This window comes from Gobio gobio (assembly GCF_949357685.1).
Source record: "Gobio gobio genome assembly, chromosome: 6".
In the NCBI taxonomy this organism is placed as follows: domain Eukaryota; kingdom Metazoa; phylum Chordata; class Actinopteri; order Cypriniformes; family Gobionidae; genus Gobio; species Gobio gobio.
This window is the reverse complement of record NC_137102.1, coordinates 42,064,546-42,082,470: the sequence shown is the minus strand read 5'-3', so window position 1 is coordinate 42,082,470 and position 17,925 is coordinate 42,064,546. Positions and strand designations below refer to the sequence as shown.

Here is a 17,925-nt window from a genome sequence, read left to right as displayed (position 1 = left end):
AAAAAAGGCATGTTTAACATAAATATTTAAAGAAAAATATACTAAAATATATTAGTCTATATATAGCATATACATCTTTACATGTTATTAAGTTGGCTTGAAAGAGCCAACTTACTGATATTGTACTTAAACTTATTTTCTTCTTAGACTAAACAACTAATTGCTACTCCTCCTAGACTGTTCAAGCTACATCTACCAAACTCAGACTAGACCTTCAAACTGTTCTGACTCGGGTTGCCTTATCTTTTCAGACTGATCCGATTTACGGTTTTCCTAAAAATGCTAATTAAAACTCAGAAAAATCCCATAGACTTTCATTGACGGAATTTTCAGATTAGCCAAGACTATTCAAACTCTAACTGTCAAAATTCCAATTTTGAAAGTTGGAGAGGCTCATTAGACTCTAAACCACTGACACTTAAACTTCCATTCTATCTAATCCATCTAATCTGTCTGTCTGTCTATCATCTGACTATTTCTATCTATCATCTGACTATTTCTATCTATCATCTGACTATTTCTATCTATCATCTATCATCTGACTATTTCTGTCTATCATCTGACTATTTCTATCTATCATCTGACTATTTCTATCTATCATCTGACTATTTCAATCTATCATCTGACTATTTCAATCTATCATCTGATCTGACTATTTCTATCTATCATCTGATCTGACTATTTCTATCTATCATCTGACTATTTCTATCTATCATCTGACTATTTCTATCCATCTTATAGTAACCACCCAGAACACCGTGGCAACCACCCAAAACACCATAGCTACCACCAAAGTGTCCTAGCAACCACCTGAGTACCCTAGTAACCACATAGCAATACCATAGTTACCACCCGAGTACCCTGGCAACCGCATAGCAACCACCCCAAGTACCTTAGCAACCGCATAGCAACCACCCTAGCAACCACATAGCAACCACCTGAGTACCCTAGAAACAGCATAGCAACACCCTAGCGAGTATCTCTATCATCTGACTATTTCTATCTATCTATCATCTGACTATTTCTATCTATCTATCATCTGACTATTTCTATCTATCTATCTATCTATCTATCTATCTATCTATCTATCTATCTATCTATCTATCTATCTATCTATCTATCTATCTATCTATCTATCTATCTATCTATCTATCTATCTATCTATCTATCTATCTATCTATCTATCTATCTATCTATCTATCTATCTATCTATCTATCTATCTATCTATCTATAATCTGACTATTTCTATCTACCATCTGACTATTTCTATCTATCATCTGACTATTTCTATCCATCTCATAGCAACCACCCAGAACACCGTGGCAACCGCCCAGAATACCCTAGCAACCGCAGAACATCCTAGCAACTGCGTAGCAACCACCCAGAACACCCTAGCAACCACCCCAAGTACCTTAGCAACCGCATAGCAACCACCTGAGTACCCTAGCAACCACATAAGACCTTAGAAACCACCCTGAGTACCCTAGCAACCGCTCTAGCAACCACCTAAGTACCCTAGCAACACCATAACACCGTAACACCCCAAGTACCTTAGCAACCGCATAGCAACCACCCTAGCAACCACCTGAGTACCCTAGCAACCACATAGCAGGTCTAAACTACCTAAAACTCAAACTATTTCAAACTTTTCAAACTATTTCAAAGTTTCTGGCTATACTTTTTCAAGCCAACTTAAAGCGTCTCGACAAACTTTTTAATCTAGTTTTGATTATTACACTTGCAATGACAGAATCAAAAGACATTAACAATTTGACAAAATGTTTCTAATCAATCTCATGAAGAAAAGCTAAATATACACTGATGAGCCAAAACATTATGACCAGCCACAGGTGAAGCGAATATCGTTGATCATCTCTGAACAAGGCCACATATTATATCTAGTTATGATCATGTTAAGGGACGAGCCAGGCTCAGTGGCTCCAGTGCGTCATCGAGACACCGTTTTAGCCCCGCCTAAAAAATCCTGAACACAGCAACGGTGAAAACTGTTTAACGCTCTAATTCCACAATTCAGTACTACACAGTTCACAGTCTTCGTAACGTGTTTCTGCAATACGTTTCTAACATTTATAATGTGTTTAGAAACAAATCTCAGAATTGCCTTTACAGGGACTTTAAGGTCGAGGTAGATTAGATGGTAAGCAAACAATCAGTTCTCGTAATCAATGTTAGATGCAGGAGAAATGGGCAGGAATAAAGATCTGAGTGACTTTGGCAAGGGCCAAATTGTAATGGCAAGGCGATTGGGTCAGAGTATCTCTGATATGGCAAGACCTGGATTAGTCCCAATCAGCAATGGTGAGAATTTACCAACAGTGGCCCGAGGAGGGACAAACAAAAAACTGGCGAAAGTGTGTTGGACAAGTCAGTGTGATTCTCTGGAAAATGTTCTGCTGAGAAACCCTGGGTCCGGCCACTCATGTGGACGTAATTTGACACGTGCCTACACATTGTTGCACACCCAGGTACACCCCTTCGTGACATTGGTGTTCCCTGGTGTAAGTGGCCTCTTTCAGCAGGATAATGCACCCTGCCACACTGCACACATTGTTCAGGAATGGTTTGAGAAACATGAGTTCAAGGTGTTGCCCTAGCCTCCGAGCATCTGTGGGATGTGCTGGACCAACAAATCCGATCCACGGCAGCTCAACTTCACAACCTACAGGACTCGGAGGATCTGCTGCTAATAACTAGATGCCACAAGATGCCTTCAGGGGTTTTGTGGAGTCCTTGCCGTAGCGGGTCGACACTGTTTTGGCAGCATGTGGAGGACTAACAGCATATTGTCATAATGTTTTGACTCATCTTGTCTATGCATTGTCCTTGACATATGAACTGTATCTTTGTTTTACATTCAACACCATTAATGAGTTGATTGTAAAGAATTAGACTCTCTGCCTTGACATAGTGTGAAGAAGATAATATGGAACTAAGAAGTGGTTGGGCAGGGTAATATTATTCATTGTAGTAGTAGGGTGTAGCCACCTTTTCCTCATGCCATTCAAAATCTGTGTGCTTTTATTTCTTCCATGGAACACAAAAGACAGATTCTAAAGAATCTTCAAACAATCTCCCACAATGACAGTTTACAGTTCCATGTGTGTCAAGTTCCAAATAAGACAACAAAGAGGAGGGAAGGTAGGGAGATTTTCAGCAAAATAACTTAAATTTCAGTCTGTTCCTCACACAAAGTCACCATATGACTTGGAATTTAGCACACAATTCAGATAGACTATACTTCATGGTGATTTTATTGTGTTTTTGTCCTTTCTGGATCTTGACAGATGAGTTGTATAAAAAAAACGGCTTCTAAACAAGTATATTATACCTGGAGTTATCATTCATCTCAATGCCCAGCTCCACCCCGTACTGGTAGATGCTGTAACTATAAACTATTATGCAAAAAACAAGCTCATTTACCAATTGACAGCCATTCAATTGTGTATTCTGACTAAATCTAAGCAACATATAAACTGTAAATGTTTTATTGTATTATAGATGTTTTACCAGTGACAGATTATTCACCAGTCACATGGCTTGTTTCCAAAACTATGTGCTTATGAAACAAAGATGGCTGCCTCAAGGTCAAATACTGCATTTTACACATTAAAGAGCCCTTCAAAAAGTGTGTTTAATCCTTTTAAATATCCCTTTACTGGAAAAATTGCTATAATCAAATATTTGATATTTATATGTTGCTTCCAAAAATGCAGTTTATTTTGGTGGCCATTTTTAGTTTGAAAATCTATAAGCAGTTGTGACCACTTTGCTTCAAAACTTTTTGTTTTCACCTTAAAAATAAAAAGACAGCATACAAATTTGAAACGACATGGTCACGGTTAGGGTGAACTATTGTAAACTGTACACTGTAAAAAAAAAATCAGGTCTCCAATTGAACATTTTTAGTGACCGATCACATCTAAATTTTTCAGTTGGCCAAATTTAATTTCTGTGAATTGATGCAATTTTTTTTAGATGTGATCGTTCACTAGAACATTTTCAATTGGAGACCTGATTTTTTTTTACAGTGTAGTTGTACTTCAACCAGTTATTCTAGACCAACCATTTCTCTCTTTCTCTTTTTTTGTGTTGTGTTGGATTCACGTGCCAATCAAACAGATCCCCCCATTACATTTAGACATGATGTGAACCCTTTTAGAACACTGGAAACTGTTTACAAAAATGTAGGCATGGAGAGGATATTAAACTAACGAAAGCCTGTGTATAACAAAGGTGAGGCTTTAAACATTAATACATGAAAAACATGTTCACTTGCTCATCTAATAATTAACCCTTGTATGGTGTTCGGGTCTGTTGGACCAGTTTTCAGTTTTTATCAAAAGAAAAATTATACGATTAATATTTTTTTTAAAACTGAGAGTCATTGGCTTTGGCTCATTTTCTGTGAGGAATATATATCAGAACACATTTTCAATGACCACACACTGTACCCAGGTCCACTGGACCCAGGGCTAATAAAAGTGTGGAAATTGTAGGTCCTGTGTACCTTTACTCTGTCCTCCTTTTGTCAGGGCCTGCTGTTAGTGTGTGTTTGTTCATGTATATGGTTTATGAGGACACAAATGTGTATAATGACATGGGTATTACAAAGTAAACATGGTTCATGACGACATCTGTGTCCTCATACTAAAACATACTAAATGGTGTTTTTTGAAATTCAAAAAAATGCCAAAAGTTTTCTGTGATTGGTAGGTTTAGGGGTAGGGGGATAGATTATACAGTTTGTACATTAGAAAAACCATTATGCCTATGGAGAGTAACCATACACCACATATCCGTGTGTGTGTGTGTGTGTGTGCGTGTGCGTGCGTGCGTGTGTGTGTGTGTGTGTGTGTGTGCGTGCATGTGTGTACGCGTGCGTGTGTGAGAGAGATTGTGTGTAAGTGTGAGAGTTCAAGAGTGAGTTGTTTCTACCCCTGCCGTTCCCACACGAGGTTGCAATTCTTAAATGTGATCTAACAAAGGTAAAGAGATAATATTAACCATATAATGCTGTTTATATTGCTTGTAATTGGGATAAAGTAAACATCTGTTGATTATTTTAACATAACATTTTTGATTGTGTTGAATTAAAAATCCCAAAATGCAGCGGGTCCACCAGACCCACGAACACTGGCTGAATAACAAAAATATGAACACCACACAAGGGTTAATCAGTATATATATATATATATATATTATATTATTGGGGTAACAGTTTAAGTATAGTAAATTTAGTAAACATTTATAATGCTATACTTTGTGTTATATTACCTCAGCAGTTAATTAAATTAATAACACAAAAACTGAATTAACACTGCCGCAAGGGTGTTTCTAATACAATGGCAAATTACCTTTTTTTGCTGTATTCAATCTCTTGATATTTTTCCCTCGTTTGGAATGTCGTGAAAACACTATCATCTATTTTTTTCTTTTGATATTGGAACAAATGGCAACTTCTGCTTCTGAGAACACTGGGAATGTGATGAGTGTTCATTAGACCAAGAGCCAGTTTTTCTACATTCAAAAAAGCATTGGTTTGGGCCACTACCAACACTTGAGCAGGTTTCAATCATTTGTAGTTTTTACTCCAAGTTAACGCTGTTCTGTTCTATTCTGTTAATCTAACATTCTATTCCAAGAATCCTGTGTCAATTGCTCATACAACTATTCTTTTCCAAATGAAAAAGCGATATTTACATAAGAAATACCAGTTTACACAGAGAAAGTGATTCAATACCCATTAACAGACACTCAGCGGCATTTCAAATCTGCACACACAAACACAAAGCAAGGCTTGTTTATACAATGATCATGTAAATACTAAATGTATGATCATATTTCTCAACTTACACATCAAAAATGAAAAATCATAATATATCAGTAGAAAGTGTTTTTATTTTGATTAATAATTGCCATATTACATTTATGTGAACGGAAATTACTCATATGAACTTCAACTGTGGGTAAAACAGACATTAACAGAACAATATCCATGAAATATGAGCTACATACTGTATAACAATAGGGTAGGTAAAGACTGTCAGTGTGCTTAATGTAAAGAATCCCCTCTGCCTCACCACAGCGAAGAGAAATTAAACTGAACTCGGAGGAGATACTTCATCTGTACCTGAGCAGGGTTATAAACAATGTACTCGTTATAAAGGAGAGAGTAACCTCCTTTCTGCCCCACCCCGGTCTTCACTGAGGGTCCCATGGGTACGGTCACACCATCCCTGAGCGAAAAAAATATTAAGTACAGCGCTTATGACTCAAACATGTAAAATATCAAATGGACAAATTGCAATGGTGTCTTACAATGCAACATAGTTGTTTGGGTCGGGCGCAGTCTGCCCCAGGCCTTTTGTGCTATGTTTCCCAGAAGGCAGTTGGTCAGCACTGTAATTCGCATCCAAAAGTTCATAACTATCCCCAAGAGCAACCTATGGTGGGAAAAGTGAACAAAATAACTCATCTCTGAAATTAATTCTCCAACACTTGAATAGATCTTGATCATTTTTTGCTTTTACATCTTTAAAATAATTGTAAATTATCACCTTTTAAAAAAAAAAAACTAGTATTATTTACTCAAATAAACCTCCCAAATAAATGTGGTTCTTTTCTATTCATCTAACTTTCTACTCATCAATGATTACTGAGAAAAATGTATCATGCTTTCCACAAGCATATTAAAAGGTGCAGCGATTTCTGAGAAACGCTGTTGAAAGTGGATCAGACCGAGCACCACAACACAATGACTATATTGGCAATATTTCAAATTGAGTGTTTACTTACCATGAACAGATTTAAGTAGCTTTAATGGCATTGTATAAAGGCTTTACAAAGCCAAGTCCTTATTCTGCCCTGAAATCACCATCCCTGTTTCAGTGATTTCATCCATGTCATATGGATTTAGTGCTGCATTCAGATTGCACACTGAGGTGGCAGGCGGAAAAATCTGCTTTCTGAGGTTTAGAAATTTCACCTGCTCACCTGCGATTTTATTACGATTTTCTATTAAGCGCACAGCCCTAGTCTGGAGCTGATGTGCTGCTGGCGACCAACAACAAACTCTTGCTTGTATATACACGTGTGTAATGTATGTTCATTTCTTTATTCTTCCTTGTCGTTCGTCATCTAAGCATTATTTTTCGCAAAGCATTTTTTTGCTTTGCTTCGGATATGATAAATAGACATCCACTCTTCCATTGCTTGTTTGTGCGTTTTGGGGGTAGAGTAATGAAGGGATGTTTGTTTAGGTGGATTTCAGATACCAACAGTATTTCTCAGAAATCACTCCTTTAAGCAAATGGGAGCAGAAAAACCAACCTCACTCAGCAACAAGAGTCCCTGGTTGTTCTTCTGATTGGCAAAGCAGTAATTGGCACTTTTAGATGACATGTCAGCAAAATAGATCCCCTTACCAAACTAGGGGGGGAGGGTGGAAAAAAAGAATGATTACAGACATCTTGCAGACAAACACTGAATTAGAATTCTTCTATTGATAATAATATTTGTATGATTCAGTATCTCTTTGTCTCACCATGTATCCGGTCACGGGAGCCTCTGGAGGGGCCACTCGCAGCCCCTGACTCAGGATCCCCACCCAGTTCGTCAGACGAGATCCATGCCACAAAAGCATCCTGCATCCACACAAACAAAAACAACTTCTACTATCTGAAACACATGGCAAGATTGCCATAATCCAGTAAAATGGGATGAGGCACACACTAGACCAGAATCTAAGGGACCGTCTGTTTACATAAAGCATTACTTAAGTGATTAATTGTAATTGAGGAATGTGGTTTGGTACCTATTTTCCAGCTCAGAGGTGAATTTGTCATTCTCGCCCTCTCTCGCCACAGCAAAGATGTCCAGAATAGACATTGTGTAGTCAGTATGGGTGGGTGCATGAGTGGTCTGAAGATACTTCTCTATAACCTATGCAAAGACAGACAGTTTGTGTTTTGGGATGTGCAAAATTCATTAAAAAAGGTCATTTGAATATATTAAGATTCTATTTCAACCATAAAAGAGGCAAGCCCCATGTACTGTACCTTGTATTCATTGCTGTGAGAATCCAGTGGCTCCAGTCGACACTGTAGAGAGTGATAATGTCTGTCCATAGGATGCTCATCACTCTGAACACTAGACTGAACCATTTTCACAGCTATCTGAATGTCACTTAGAGCCTAAAAGACAGAAATGGGTGTGAATGATTCCTTAGTGTCTGTAAAAACTGACTATAAACATAGTATTCTATGAGAACGCAGTGAAATATAAATTGTCACATAATTTCTACCAATTCAGCATCAGCAATATTATCCCTATAAGGCAAGCTGCGATTACAATGTCACACCTCAAGCAAAGCGATTTTCTCCTTTAACTCATCCTCTGTGCGTATTATGGGGGGTGTCCGCAACCTAAATGAGGTTTGAGTAGACAGGAACCACAAACACACACGTAAATGTAAAGTCATTAAGCCATGAATACTACAGTTCAAAACTTTAGGTCGGTGAGATTTTTTTAATGTTTCTTTTTTAATAAGTCTCTTATGCTCACCAAGGCTGCATTTATCTGATTAAAAATACAGCAAACAGTATATCTGTGAAATTATTACTATTATTATTAATTCTATATTCTCAAATGTAATGTATTCCTCTGATTGCAAAGCTGTAATGCCATTACTCCAATCCTTCAGAAATCATACTTGTATGCTGATTTGGATCTCAAGAAACATTTCTTATAATCAATATCAATGCTGAAAACAGTTGTCCTGCTTAATATTTGTGGAAATCTTGAGACTTTTTTTCAGGGTTCTTAGATTAATAGACATTTCAAAAGAGCAACATTAATTTGTAATAGAAAACTTTTGTAACATTGTAGTCCCTTTTGATTAAATGAATGCATCCTTGCTGAATAAAAGTTTTTTGTTTTAATCGTACTGCCCCCAAACTTTTAGACGTAATGTAACTTACCCAAAGTCATGGGGGATACGAGTGTAAAACTGGTTGCATGCATCTAAGAGTTCTTTATTACTCTTCTTGCTCTTTAAACAGTCTTCAATCCTCTTCAAGGCGGCATAGCCAGCTCTTATTTGCTCTGTAGTTAGTTTTCCTTTAGAAAAAAATAAAATCAATTATTTAAATTGTTTCAGTTGCAATTGTTTGGCTTGAATGCATTCTTTATCACGAAGAATGTGCAAGATTCATTTAATCAGTTTGGTACACAAATGCACACACACGTACCAAGCGGGGCTTTTTTGGTATCAAACTTCATCTCTAGCACATACTCCTCCATGGCTTTGAGGTCACATATAAGCTCTAGGAGAGACTGGACCTTGCTGTTCAGTTGGCAGGGCTTTTGAAGAGATGAGGACACCACAGCCTTGTCCTTCTCCTGGTGAAAGGAAAAATGTGGTCTTAATATGACTAGAAAGAAGAATAAAACATAAATGCAATGTAGAGCAATGGATCGGGAGCTACATTTTCGGTTGCACTTTATTTTACAGTACATCCACTTATGTGTACTTGCCTAGGAATGTACTGGGTAATATAAGGTAACTATATGGGTTAAGGTTAGGTTAAGGGTAAGTACCTAGTTATTACCCAGTTATTTTTGTAATTACTATAGTAAGTACATAGTATGTACACGAGAAACAGGATTGTAAAATAAAAGTGCTACCAAATTTTCTTCTTACCTTGTCTTCAGTGCTGTAGTCTACAAAAACCATATCATATTTTCCTGCAACTTTCTCAAAATGTGCTCGATGCTCCCACTCATTCTTGGTCTTGTCAAAGAATCTGAAAATAATTAGATGATATGCAGATTCTTCCACTCATATTGTATAGGAAATATCATTGTGTATAACATCTGAATATAAGAAGATTATATGCCGATTCTTCCACTCATATCGTAAATGAGTAAATAACATTGATTATATACAAGAAAAAGATAAACTTACTTCTTGTTGAAGGTGTCTTTGGCCTGAGCTAAATTCCCTCCACAGTTAACCAAGCTGTTCTGTCCTACTTTACCCACTAAAGAGAAAAAAAACAGGTGCATGGATGATAACAAAGTTCAGCCTGGTAAAGAACATGTTAGGTGTTTCTGCACATACCTCGTCCCCATCGCATCCAAACACAGAAGGATTTTGCACTGTCATCTTTAAGAAGCTGGATCAGGTAATATTTATTATTGTTGAACTGAAGATTAGTCTGTAACACAAAAGTAAAATTAAAAGAGAACACAATGTCAAAAAAACTATCATGATTTCTACAAAAATATTAAGCATATATGGAAGAATACATTTTACTTGAGCACCAAATCAGCATATTAGAATGATTTCGGAAGACTGAAGAAACTATGCTGAAAATTCAGCTTTGCAGGGATAAATTACATTTTAAAATATAGAAAACAGTTATTTTAAATTGTAATAATATTTCACAATATTACAGTTTTACTGTATTTTTGATCAAATAAATGTAGCCTTGGTGAGTATAAGAAACGTCTTTCAAAAACACAAAAAAAACCCATACAGAACCCAAACTTTTGAACAAGTATTGTAACATCTTCAATATTCACCTGATTCAGCATAACATCATATACATTGGCGCCCTCGCTGTAGACGTGGGCCTGTGAATAACCAAAGAAAATAAATCTAATCAGAAGAATGTATTAAAGCAAACTAAATCTGTCCTGAAGAAAAGGACAAATTAAACATACCTAAACAGCTAATCAAGGTCTTACTAGACAAGTAGGCATACTAGAAACTTGAGGCAAGTTCTAGCTAAACTCTGCAGGACAGTGGCCCTCCAGGACCAAGTTTGGACACCCCTGCTACAGACTTTATGCGCCAGAGAAACAAGCGTGCAGCCATATTTAGAATTCTGTCCGCTCTGTATATTTATATGGCATTCACTGTCAAAGAGTTATTAGCTGGTGAAATTGATTTACTTATTGTAGAGTTCACGAAAGTTATCATGAGCATTGTAATGTCTGAAGCATATGTCATAACAAATGTCAGTAGACTAGGGAGATTTTAAAACGATCAGTTTTTTCATGGATCCTTAAGATCTTACCTTGTTGTGAAAATACAAACTGGAAAACAGCACAGTGCAACAATGAAAAGGGGCGGGGCTACATAAGGTCTTACCGTTCCAATTTTAGCCTTGCATTCTGGATCAACCGGGGCTTTTCCCTTCACAACCACCGTCTTCACAACCTCTTCTTGAAAACATGAGGGGGGAAAAAACAACCGTTAAATTTAATTAATATAAATGTATAATTAATTATTAAAATAATAAACAAGAAAAAAAATGTAGGACAGGACATATAAAGAGTTGTGGAAGGTGTCTTAATTTGATAGGAGATTTAAGGAGAGGGATTGAAAATGACTGGTAACATCAGACAAAAATGAAAGTTGAGGGAAGATCACCTTCACATTCCTCTTTTACAAGAGGCTTGGCTTTGTTGGCCTTCTGACTCCTCCCTTCTTTGCGTCTCTTGGAAACGGGTTGCTCCTCTTCCTCCTCTTTCTCTTCTTTAATCGGAACAACAGCTGCAGCTCCATTATTCCCATTCAAAGCATTCCCTTCATTCAGATCTTCTGCAATACAACAAATCAGCTGTGATTAGTTTTCTGTGCCAGATACGGATGCATAATCAGATGCAAATACACACAGGCGTACCTGACTTCACTTTCTGAAGGCGAATTTTTCGTTTGTACTTGGTGGCAGTGTTAATCTGAGTCATTTTCACAAGATCCACTTCATAACCAGGCCCAAGCGCCAGTGACACCGACTTTTCACCAGCCTGCTTTGCTGTATCCAGCTGGACACAGACAGCTGGAGGATACGGTTCCCACTCACCATCGTCCCCCTTCCACTGCCAAACTGGAAAGAATAAAGAATTGTATTCAGATAATCACTCTTATGTGAAATATGAAAATCTAAAATTAAACCTGTGTCACACCTATACAGAAAAGGAGATTTAGAGATTAAATACAATCAAATTGGTGTGGCTAAGTTACGTATGCTACTTTTACATTTACTTGGAAAAGCATTTAGTGTGAATGGGACTTCAGTGGATGACTAACAGACTTTAACTGCTGATTGTGAAACTTTGAGTTGTTTAGGCATGTTCACTAAGAGTGAATTCATCATACCCGTCTTCGTCTCTGAAGCATCACTGCCTGAGTCGGCCACAGACTTGCCCCGGCAACTTCTTGTTCGTCGCATGCTTTCAATTAAACTGCTAAAATGAGAGGAAACGTATCCCGTAAATGTCAGCAATGTTTCACGTATCAGTATGAAGTAAACTCAATTATTCAGATAGGAGGCGGTGTAATATATTATATGAGTCTGCATCCACTTCCTCATCGTCTGCATGGGACACGACACAGCCATGAATATGGCGCCAAAAACAACAAGTAAAACAAATGTTTGAACAAACACACGTTAAAGCCACAATTTCCTCTTGTTGAAATTTAAATAAGCACAAGATTTAAACGGTTTTCAATACCAACCTGAGAGACTTTGAATGGCGCCAAAAGTATAAGAAAGAACTCGGACCTGTTGTCTAGGAACGAATTGATCACAGCTTCTTTCCTGCACGGATTTATTTTGAAGTCGTGTTGCCGACGACCACATGAGCACGCGACCACAGTGACCGATGTTAGTCTGCATAGCGACTATAAACAGCTTTAAATTAATGCAATATCTAAATTGTTGTTATGTGTATTAATCTTGAATAAAACATGTATTTACTGGGCTGCCGAGTGTATATTAAATGTTCAAGATGCCCTTTTGCTTTATGTTTGAGAGAAGCGCAACGGGTGAGTAAATCCGTCATATATCTTAATTTTTTATATTTACAGAATTCTTAAGAATAAAATATATTAATCAGCAAAAGAGCGCATGTTGTTAATTGCTGCGCAGTGAATGGTTAAGCTTGTGATTGGACATGAATGTGGCCTGAGTCTGAGGCTATTTTGAAAATACATTTTAAAAACACATATCACATCTCTGTCACACACACACACACACACACACACACACACACACACACACACACATATATATATATATATATATATATATATATATATATATATATATATATATATATATATATATATATATATATATATATATATATATATATAACTGACTTTATTCCTGGCCTCATTGTGAATGATTATTCCAAAGAAATTGCTTTCCTTTTAGACAACTAGCTGTCAATTACTTGAAATAAAATAAACGTTAACTGAAATAAAATAACTTAAAAGTCAAATTAAAAAGATGAAAAACTCCAAGGCACTCATGTGGTGATGGACCCCATTTACTTACTTGGGGTAAATGGGTCCATCAACTGTATAGTTCCCCATATTATTCAAAATATCTTATTTTATGTTCACCAGGAGACAGAAATTCATACAGGTTTGGGACAACTTGATGGTGAGCAAATGATGACAGAAATTAAATTTATGGGTGAATTTATTTAATTAAATTTCTATTTATTTAATTAAAGGCTTTTTTACGTTCACCACGTGAGTCCCTTGAAGTTTTTTTGTCTTTGTACTTTAATGTTTTAAAATATTACTTAAAAACTAATAGTATCTCAATGATACCAAAATACTGCCTACAGCTGCTATGTACTTTTATGTTGACTTTAATAGTTGTAGCATTTACTTACTTATTTCTTCCTTTTTTTTAAGTGTCAAAGTTCCGCAGCACCTGTGGAACAGGTCGACTTCTTGAAAGGTGCTCCTCATCGAAAGCACCCAGGTGTGACAAACCTCAAAACAGTGCGCTTGCCAGAGCAATTGCAGGTAGCAGCACAATCTGTCTTACAAAGTAAGTAAACTTTGATCCACCTCTGCACATATCAATCGCATATCGCTATAGTGGTTGTGTAATTGATTTTATATGCCTTTATTTGATATTTAGAGGCAGATGTAAAAAGTCTGACTGAAAGGGCACATAAGCTGTCCAACTTCCTTTGGAGCAGGAAGCGGGCGATAGAAACCTCACAACTCAGAGAGAAAGCCACCCTTCTTGAGCGGAAATATTTGGAGCAAGAGGGGGATACCCTTAAAGGTGAGTTATGGTGGGTTAAGGTGAGACTGTAGACACTGAAGACTGTAAATAACAGTTATTATTCAATATTTCCTTCAGATGGCAATGACCACAAACTAAAGGCTCGAATAAAAAACAGAGTATTATATGAACTGAGAAAAACAACATACCACAGGACTCCCCTAAGGTACAAAATACATAATCTGTACGGAATATTTGTCATAGACTGATGACAAATGTATTGGATAACTCAGGATTTGTTTTGACGGTGTGCTGGCATGTTTCAAGGTACAATGAAGATCTTGGGTTGGTGTATATGGCTGCTAGACTAGCAGGTGGTTATGCTGCTGTCCTCAGAGCATTAAATGAGGTATTTAATACACAGTAACAGTCATTTATCTGCATTTGTTTGTTTTTCTGTCGTAAACAGTCTTTCTGTTATACATCTTAGATTAAGAAGAGAGATCCTTTATTTGTACCATATTCTCTAATGGACTTTGGATCAGGACTCGGAACAGGTACATGGTGAGTGTGATTTAGATATGAATATTTTAATATTCTAAAGTGAAAAGAACCCATTGGGGGCATATCAATAGGATTGATTTATTGTGGTATTAATGAACTTGCTTTGAAAAATGCATGTTTTAAGATGTAGTGATTGATATTATATTTGATTCTTTAACTCAGGGCATCACACTCACTCTGGGGAGACTCTCTGAAGGAGTATGTTTGTGTAGACAGCTCTGGAGACATGAACACCTTGGCAGAAGAACTTCTTAGAGGTAAGATTATTCAGTCAGACTTTTAAGCACAGTGTTATATAAACAAATCTACAGACAAAATGTTGGTTTGTATCAAACAGGGGGCAGTGAGAAGGATAATCCAGTAATCAAACAAGTATATTTCCGCCAGTTCCTCCCTGTTTCTCCTAAGGTATCTTCAGCTGACATCCTTGATTGAATTTATTTGCCCAAATGATACATTGCTTTTACACAATTGAATAAAACGAAGGTATTCCTTTCCACAGGTGCAGTTTGATCTTGTGGTTGCCGCTTTCTCTTTGACAGAACTGGACACTCTAAATGAGCGACTGGACGTTATTTTCACACTTTGGAGAAAAACCAACTCCTACCTTGTGAGTGATGCACAAGTTATTAACGGTTAAACTAATTTAATAAATTATGGAACCAAGACATTGAATATAGTTTTTTTTTTATCTTGCAGTGTTGCTATTGTTAACTAAAACTACTAAAAATATTTTTGTTAATCGAAATAAAGTAAAAAAAAATTGGGAAATTGAACTGAAACTAAAACTGAAATAAAAATGAATTAAAGCTAAAAATAACAAAAACACAACCAAATTACTCAAATTAAAAAGAAAATTGTAAATATAAAAATAAAAACTAATTCAAAATATTAATAAATACTTATATATATAATAAAATATATAAATAATACTAAATTAACTGCTATCTAAACAGAATTACGGTTTCCAAATGCAGTTCTTGGTACTTTGTACAGGTATTGGTGGAGAATGGAACCAAAGACGGCCATCAAATCCTTATGGAGGCCAGAGACGCTATACTTAACGTATGATCTGAGTTTTTTTTCTGTATGTCAAATTGCTAACACTCTGCAAACAGTCTTTCTGTTTGAAGTGGTAGTGGTAGAACTGCATCTTTCAGAAATCTTCAGAAATACCAGAAAGTGTCTGATGTAATTTCTCTCAAACCTTTGCTGTGTAACTATAGAGAGAAGAGGAGGTGCAGCATGACTTGAGGAGACCATCTACATTTGCACCTGTGCGTTGAAATATCATTAAAAACATCCTTATTTTTCCTATTAATATGATGTATTGATATGTGGCTGACAATATCTACTTCTGGGTGTCATTTTGAACAGTGCACTCATGAGCTACCTTGTCCCAAGCTGATCAAGCGACCTGTAGTACCTTGTAACTTCACTCAGTTCTACTATTCTCTGCCCTTTTCTCGGGTAAGTTTCAAAGCAGTTGATTTTCCAATTGTGACATTCGTCTTGAATAACTGAATTTCTGTCCTGTGGATGTCAACACTTAGGTTATTCAGAAAGTAGTTATGAATGGATGTATAATCTAATATATTATGTATTTCTATCCCCCATCTCTCTATATGAATCAATCATTACAGAGCCAAGAAAGGCAGCAGGAGAAGTTCAGTTTCCTGATTATATCCAGGTCAGAGGGAGAGAAGGCTCAGGAGACTGAGCACTGGGACATGGCCAGACTGATCGCACAAGTCCGTCGCCGACCCAGACATGTTCAGTGTCAGCTATGCTGCGCCAATGGAGAACTCAAACAACTTGCTGTAACGGCACGTCATCATGGAAAGTATGTAATGCTTTTATTTAATAAATCTCTACTTGCAATTTCAGTGAATGACCTCCTCCCATACTATCTCTAAAACGTTATGCAGGTGCAGATCATACAGGTTGTTTTAACAATGATTTTTGTTGTCCATTTTTAACAGGGACATGTACAGATGTGCTCGTAGCAGTGACTGGGGAGATCTGCTGCCAATATTTCATGCAGAAGATGCCACTAGTAATGACGAGACCCAATGAGAGCTACTATGATAATATGTTAATGCAGTGTTTGTGGATAACAGTTGGATTTTTGTAATGTTTATTTCCAAATACATAAGTTAATCTATGCAACCTGGTTGTGATTTGCTATTGCACTGTACCCAATGCTCCATATTCAACAGCAACGAAGCCCAAAATCCAAATGTGTTAAAGTCAGCATAATGACGTATATTGGAGTGAAACAGCCTCTCGATACAAGGACGGGGCCTTTTTGTGTCCGTCGGGAATTGATTGGATGGTTGTGGTTTGCTAATGCTGTGATCTCGTGTGAGTGATGGGTTGTCTTGCATTCGTGCCAGCAAGCAAGTCATCAGAGAATAAAAGAGATGTTTGCAAGAGGTAAGGAAGGTTTTTTTTTTTGTTTACTTATATTTTTATTTAGAACCACAGCATTATATACAATACAGTATGGCATTGGGTTTTAACATGTTAGTCCATCATGTTCCCACAGTATTGACAATTGTTCAAACTTAATTATATCATACACATTATACAAAGAATGAAAACAAATACACCTAGTACAGGGGGAGAAAGGGGGGAAGAAAAAAAATTATGGAGAAAGGCAGAGATGAACACAGGGTGGATATGATAGTATAGTTCATGATCACTGGAGTATTAAAGGCATTACGGGAGCCCACCTCATTAAGAAAATAGTTTTCTGAAGTCGTAATGCTTATGTGATTTGTTCCATTTTATACAACTCTCATACTTTTTGAATCCAAGCGTTGTATGATGGAGGGTCAGGTTTTAACCATCTGCATATAATACACTTGATCGTTGCGAGTAAAATTTGTAGTAAATATATTTTGGCCCTCTGGACGCACACCTAGAAGGTCTATTAGAGGGACTCTGGGGATTTCATAATGGAAGATTTCTTTAAAGGGTTAGTTCACCCAAAAATGAAAATTCTGTCATTAATTACTTACCCTCATGTCGTTCGACACCCGTAAGACCTCCGTTCATCTTCGGAACAGAAATGAAGATATTTTGGTTGAAATCTGATGGCTCTGAAAGGCCTCCATTGGCACAATGGCACGGTTCACTCTCAAGACCCTTAAAAGGTACTAAAGACGTCGTTTCAAAGTCCATCTCACTACAGTGGTTCTAAAATAACTTTATGAATCGGCGAGAATAGTTTTTGTGCGCAAAAAAACCCTAAATAACGACTTATATAGTGATGACGATTTCAAAACACGGCCTCAT

At 36.9% G+C, this 17,925-nt stretch overlaps 2 protein-coding genes across 3 annotated transcripts; one reads left to right on the top strand and one right to left on the bottom strand.

The window, feature by feature from the left end:
* Window positions 1-5,458: 5,458 nt before the first annotated feature.
* On the bottom strand, window positions 5,459-12,632 carry parp2 (poly (ADP-ribose) polymerase 2). Of its 2 annotated transcripts, XM_079820222.1 has the most exons (18): window positions 12,549-12,632; window positions 12,189-12,277; window positions 11,713-11,916; window positions 11,460-11,630; window positions 11,178-11,251; window positions 10,607-10,657; window positions 10,143-10,239; window positions 9,987-10,062; window positions 9,723-9,825; window positions 9,271-9,421; window positions 9,001-9,139; window positions 8,382-8,445; window positions 8,080-8,214; window positions 7,836-7,963; window positions 7,566-7,665; window positions 7,352-7,450; window positions 6,341-6,465; window positions 5,459-6,258 (listed from the first exon to the last, which is right to left on the bottom strand). In XM_079820222.1, exons 2-18 carry the CDS (start codon window positions 12,259-12,261, stop codon window positions 6,099-6,101), a joined length of 1,950 nt encoding a protein of 649 aa, XP_079676348.1. In that variant the 5' UTR covers window positions 12,262-12,277; window positions 12,549-12,632; the 3' UTR covers window positions 5,459-6,098. The 2 variants fall into 2 exon arrangements, with proteins under 2 accessions (XP_079676348.1, XP_079676349.1); XM_079820223.1 differs by lacking the exon at window positions 12,549-12,632 and having other exon boundaries at window positions 11,178-11,248; window positions 12,189-12,400.
* Window positions 12,633-12,647: 15 nt separating this feature from the next.
* mettl17 (methyltransferase like 17) lies at window positions 12,648-16,789 on the top strand. The gene is made up of 14 exons (XM_079820221.1): window positions 12,648-12,857; window positions 13,740-13,878; window positions 13,972-14,121; window positions 14,200-14,287; window positions 14,389-14,470; window positions 14,552-14,625; window positions 14,788-14,882; window positions 14,963-15,033; window positions 15,128-15,235; window positions 15,622-15,690; window positions 15,852-15,902; window positions 16,003-16,095; window positions 16,269-16,468; window positions 16,608-16,789. Exons 1-14 carry the CDS (start codon window positions 12,780-12,782, stop codon window positions 16,699-16,701), a joined length of 1,392 nt encoding a protein of 463 aa, XP_079676347.1. The 5' UTR covers window positions 12,648-12,779; the 3' UTR covers window positions 16,702-16,789.
* Window positions 16,790-17,925: the final 1,136 nt, after the last annotated feature.

Excerpts from the sequence above, each read along its gene's own strand:
- parp2 (XM_079820222.1), bottom strand. The coding sequence starts at position 12,261 with ATGCGACGAACAAGAAGTTGCCGGGGCAAGTCTGTGGCCGACTCAGGC. Across the intron at positions 11,631-11,712 it reads CCTTCAGAAAGTGAAGTCAG|AAGATCTGAATGAAGGGAAT; the intron begins GTACGCCTGTGT and ends GTTGTATTGCAG. Across the intron at positions 9,826-9,986 it reads AAAGACACCTTCAACAAGAA|ATTCTTTGACAAGACCAAGA; the intron begins GTAAGTTTATCT and ends AATTATTTTCAG.
- mettl17 (XM_079820221.1), top strand. The coding sequence starts at position 12,780 with ATGTATTTACTGGGCTGCCGAGTGTATATTAAATGTTCAAGATGCCCT. Across the intron at positions 15,691-15,851 it reads CCAGAGACGCTATACTTAAC|AGAGAAGAGGAGGTGCAGCA; the intron begins GTATGATCTGAG and ends GTGTAACTATAG. Across the intron at positions 16,469-16,607 it reads ACGGCACGTCATCATGGAAA|GGACATGTACAGATGTGCTC; the intron begins GTATGTAATGCT and ends CATTTTTAACAG.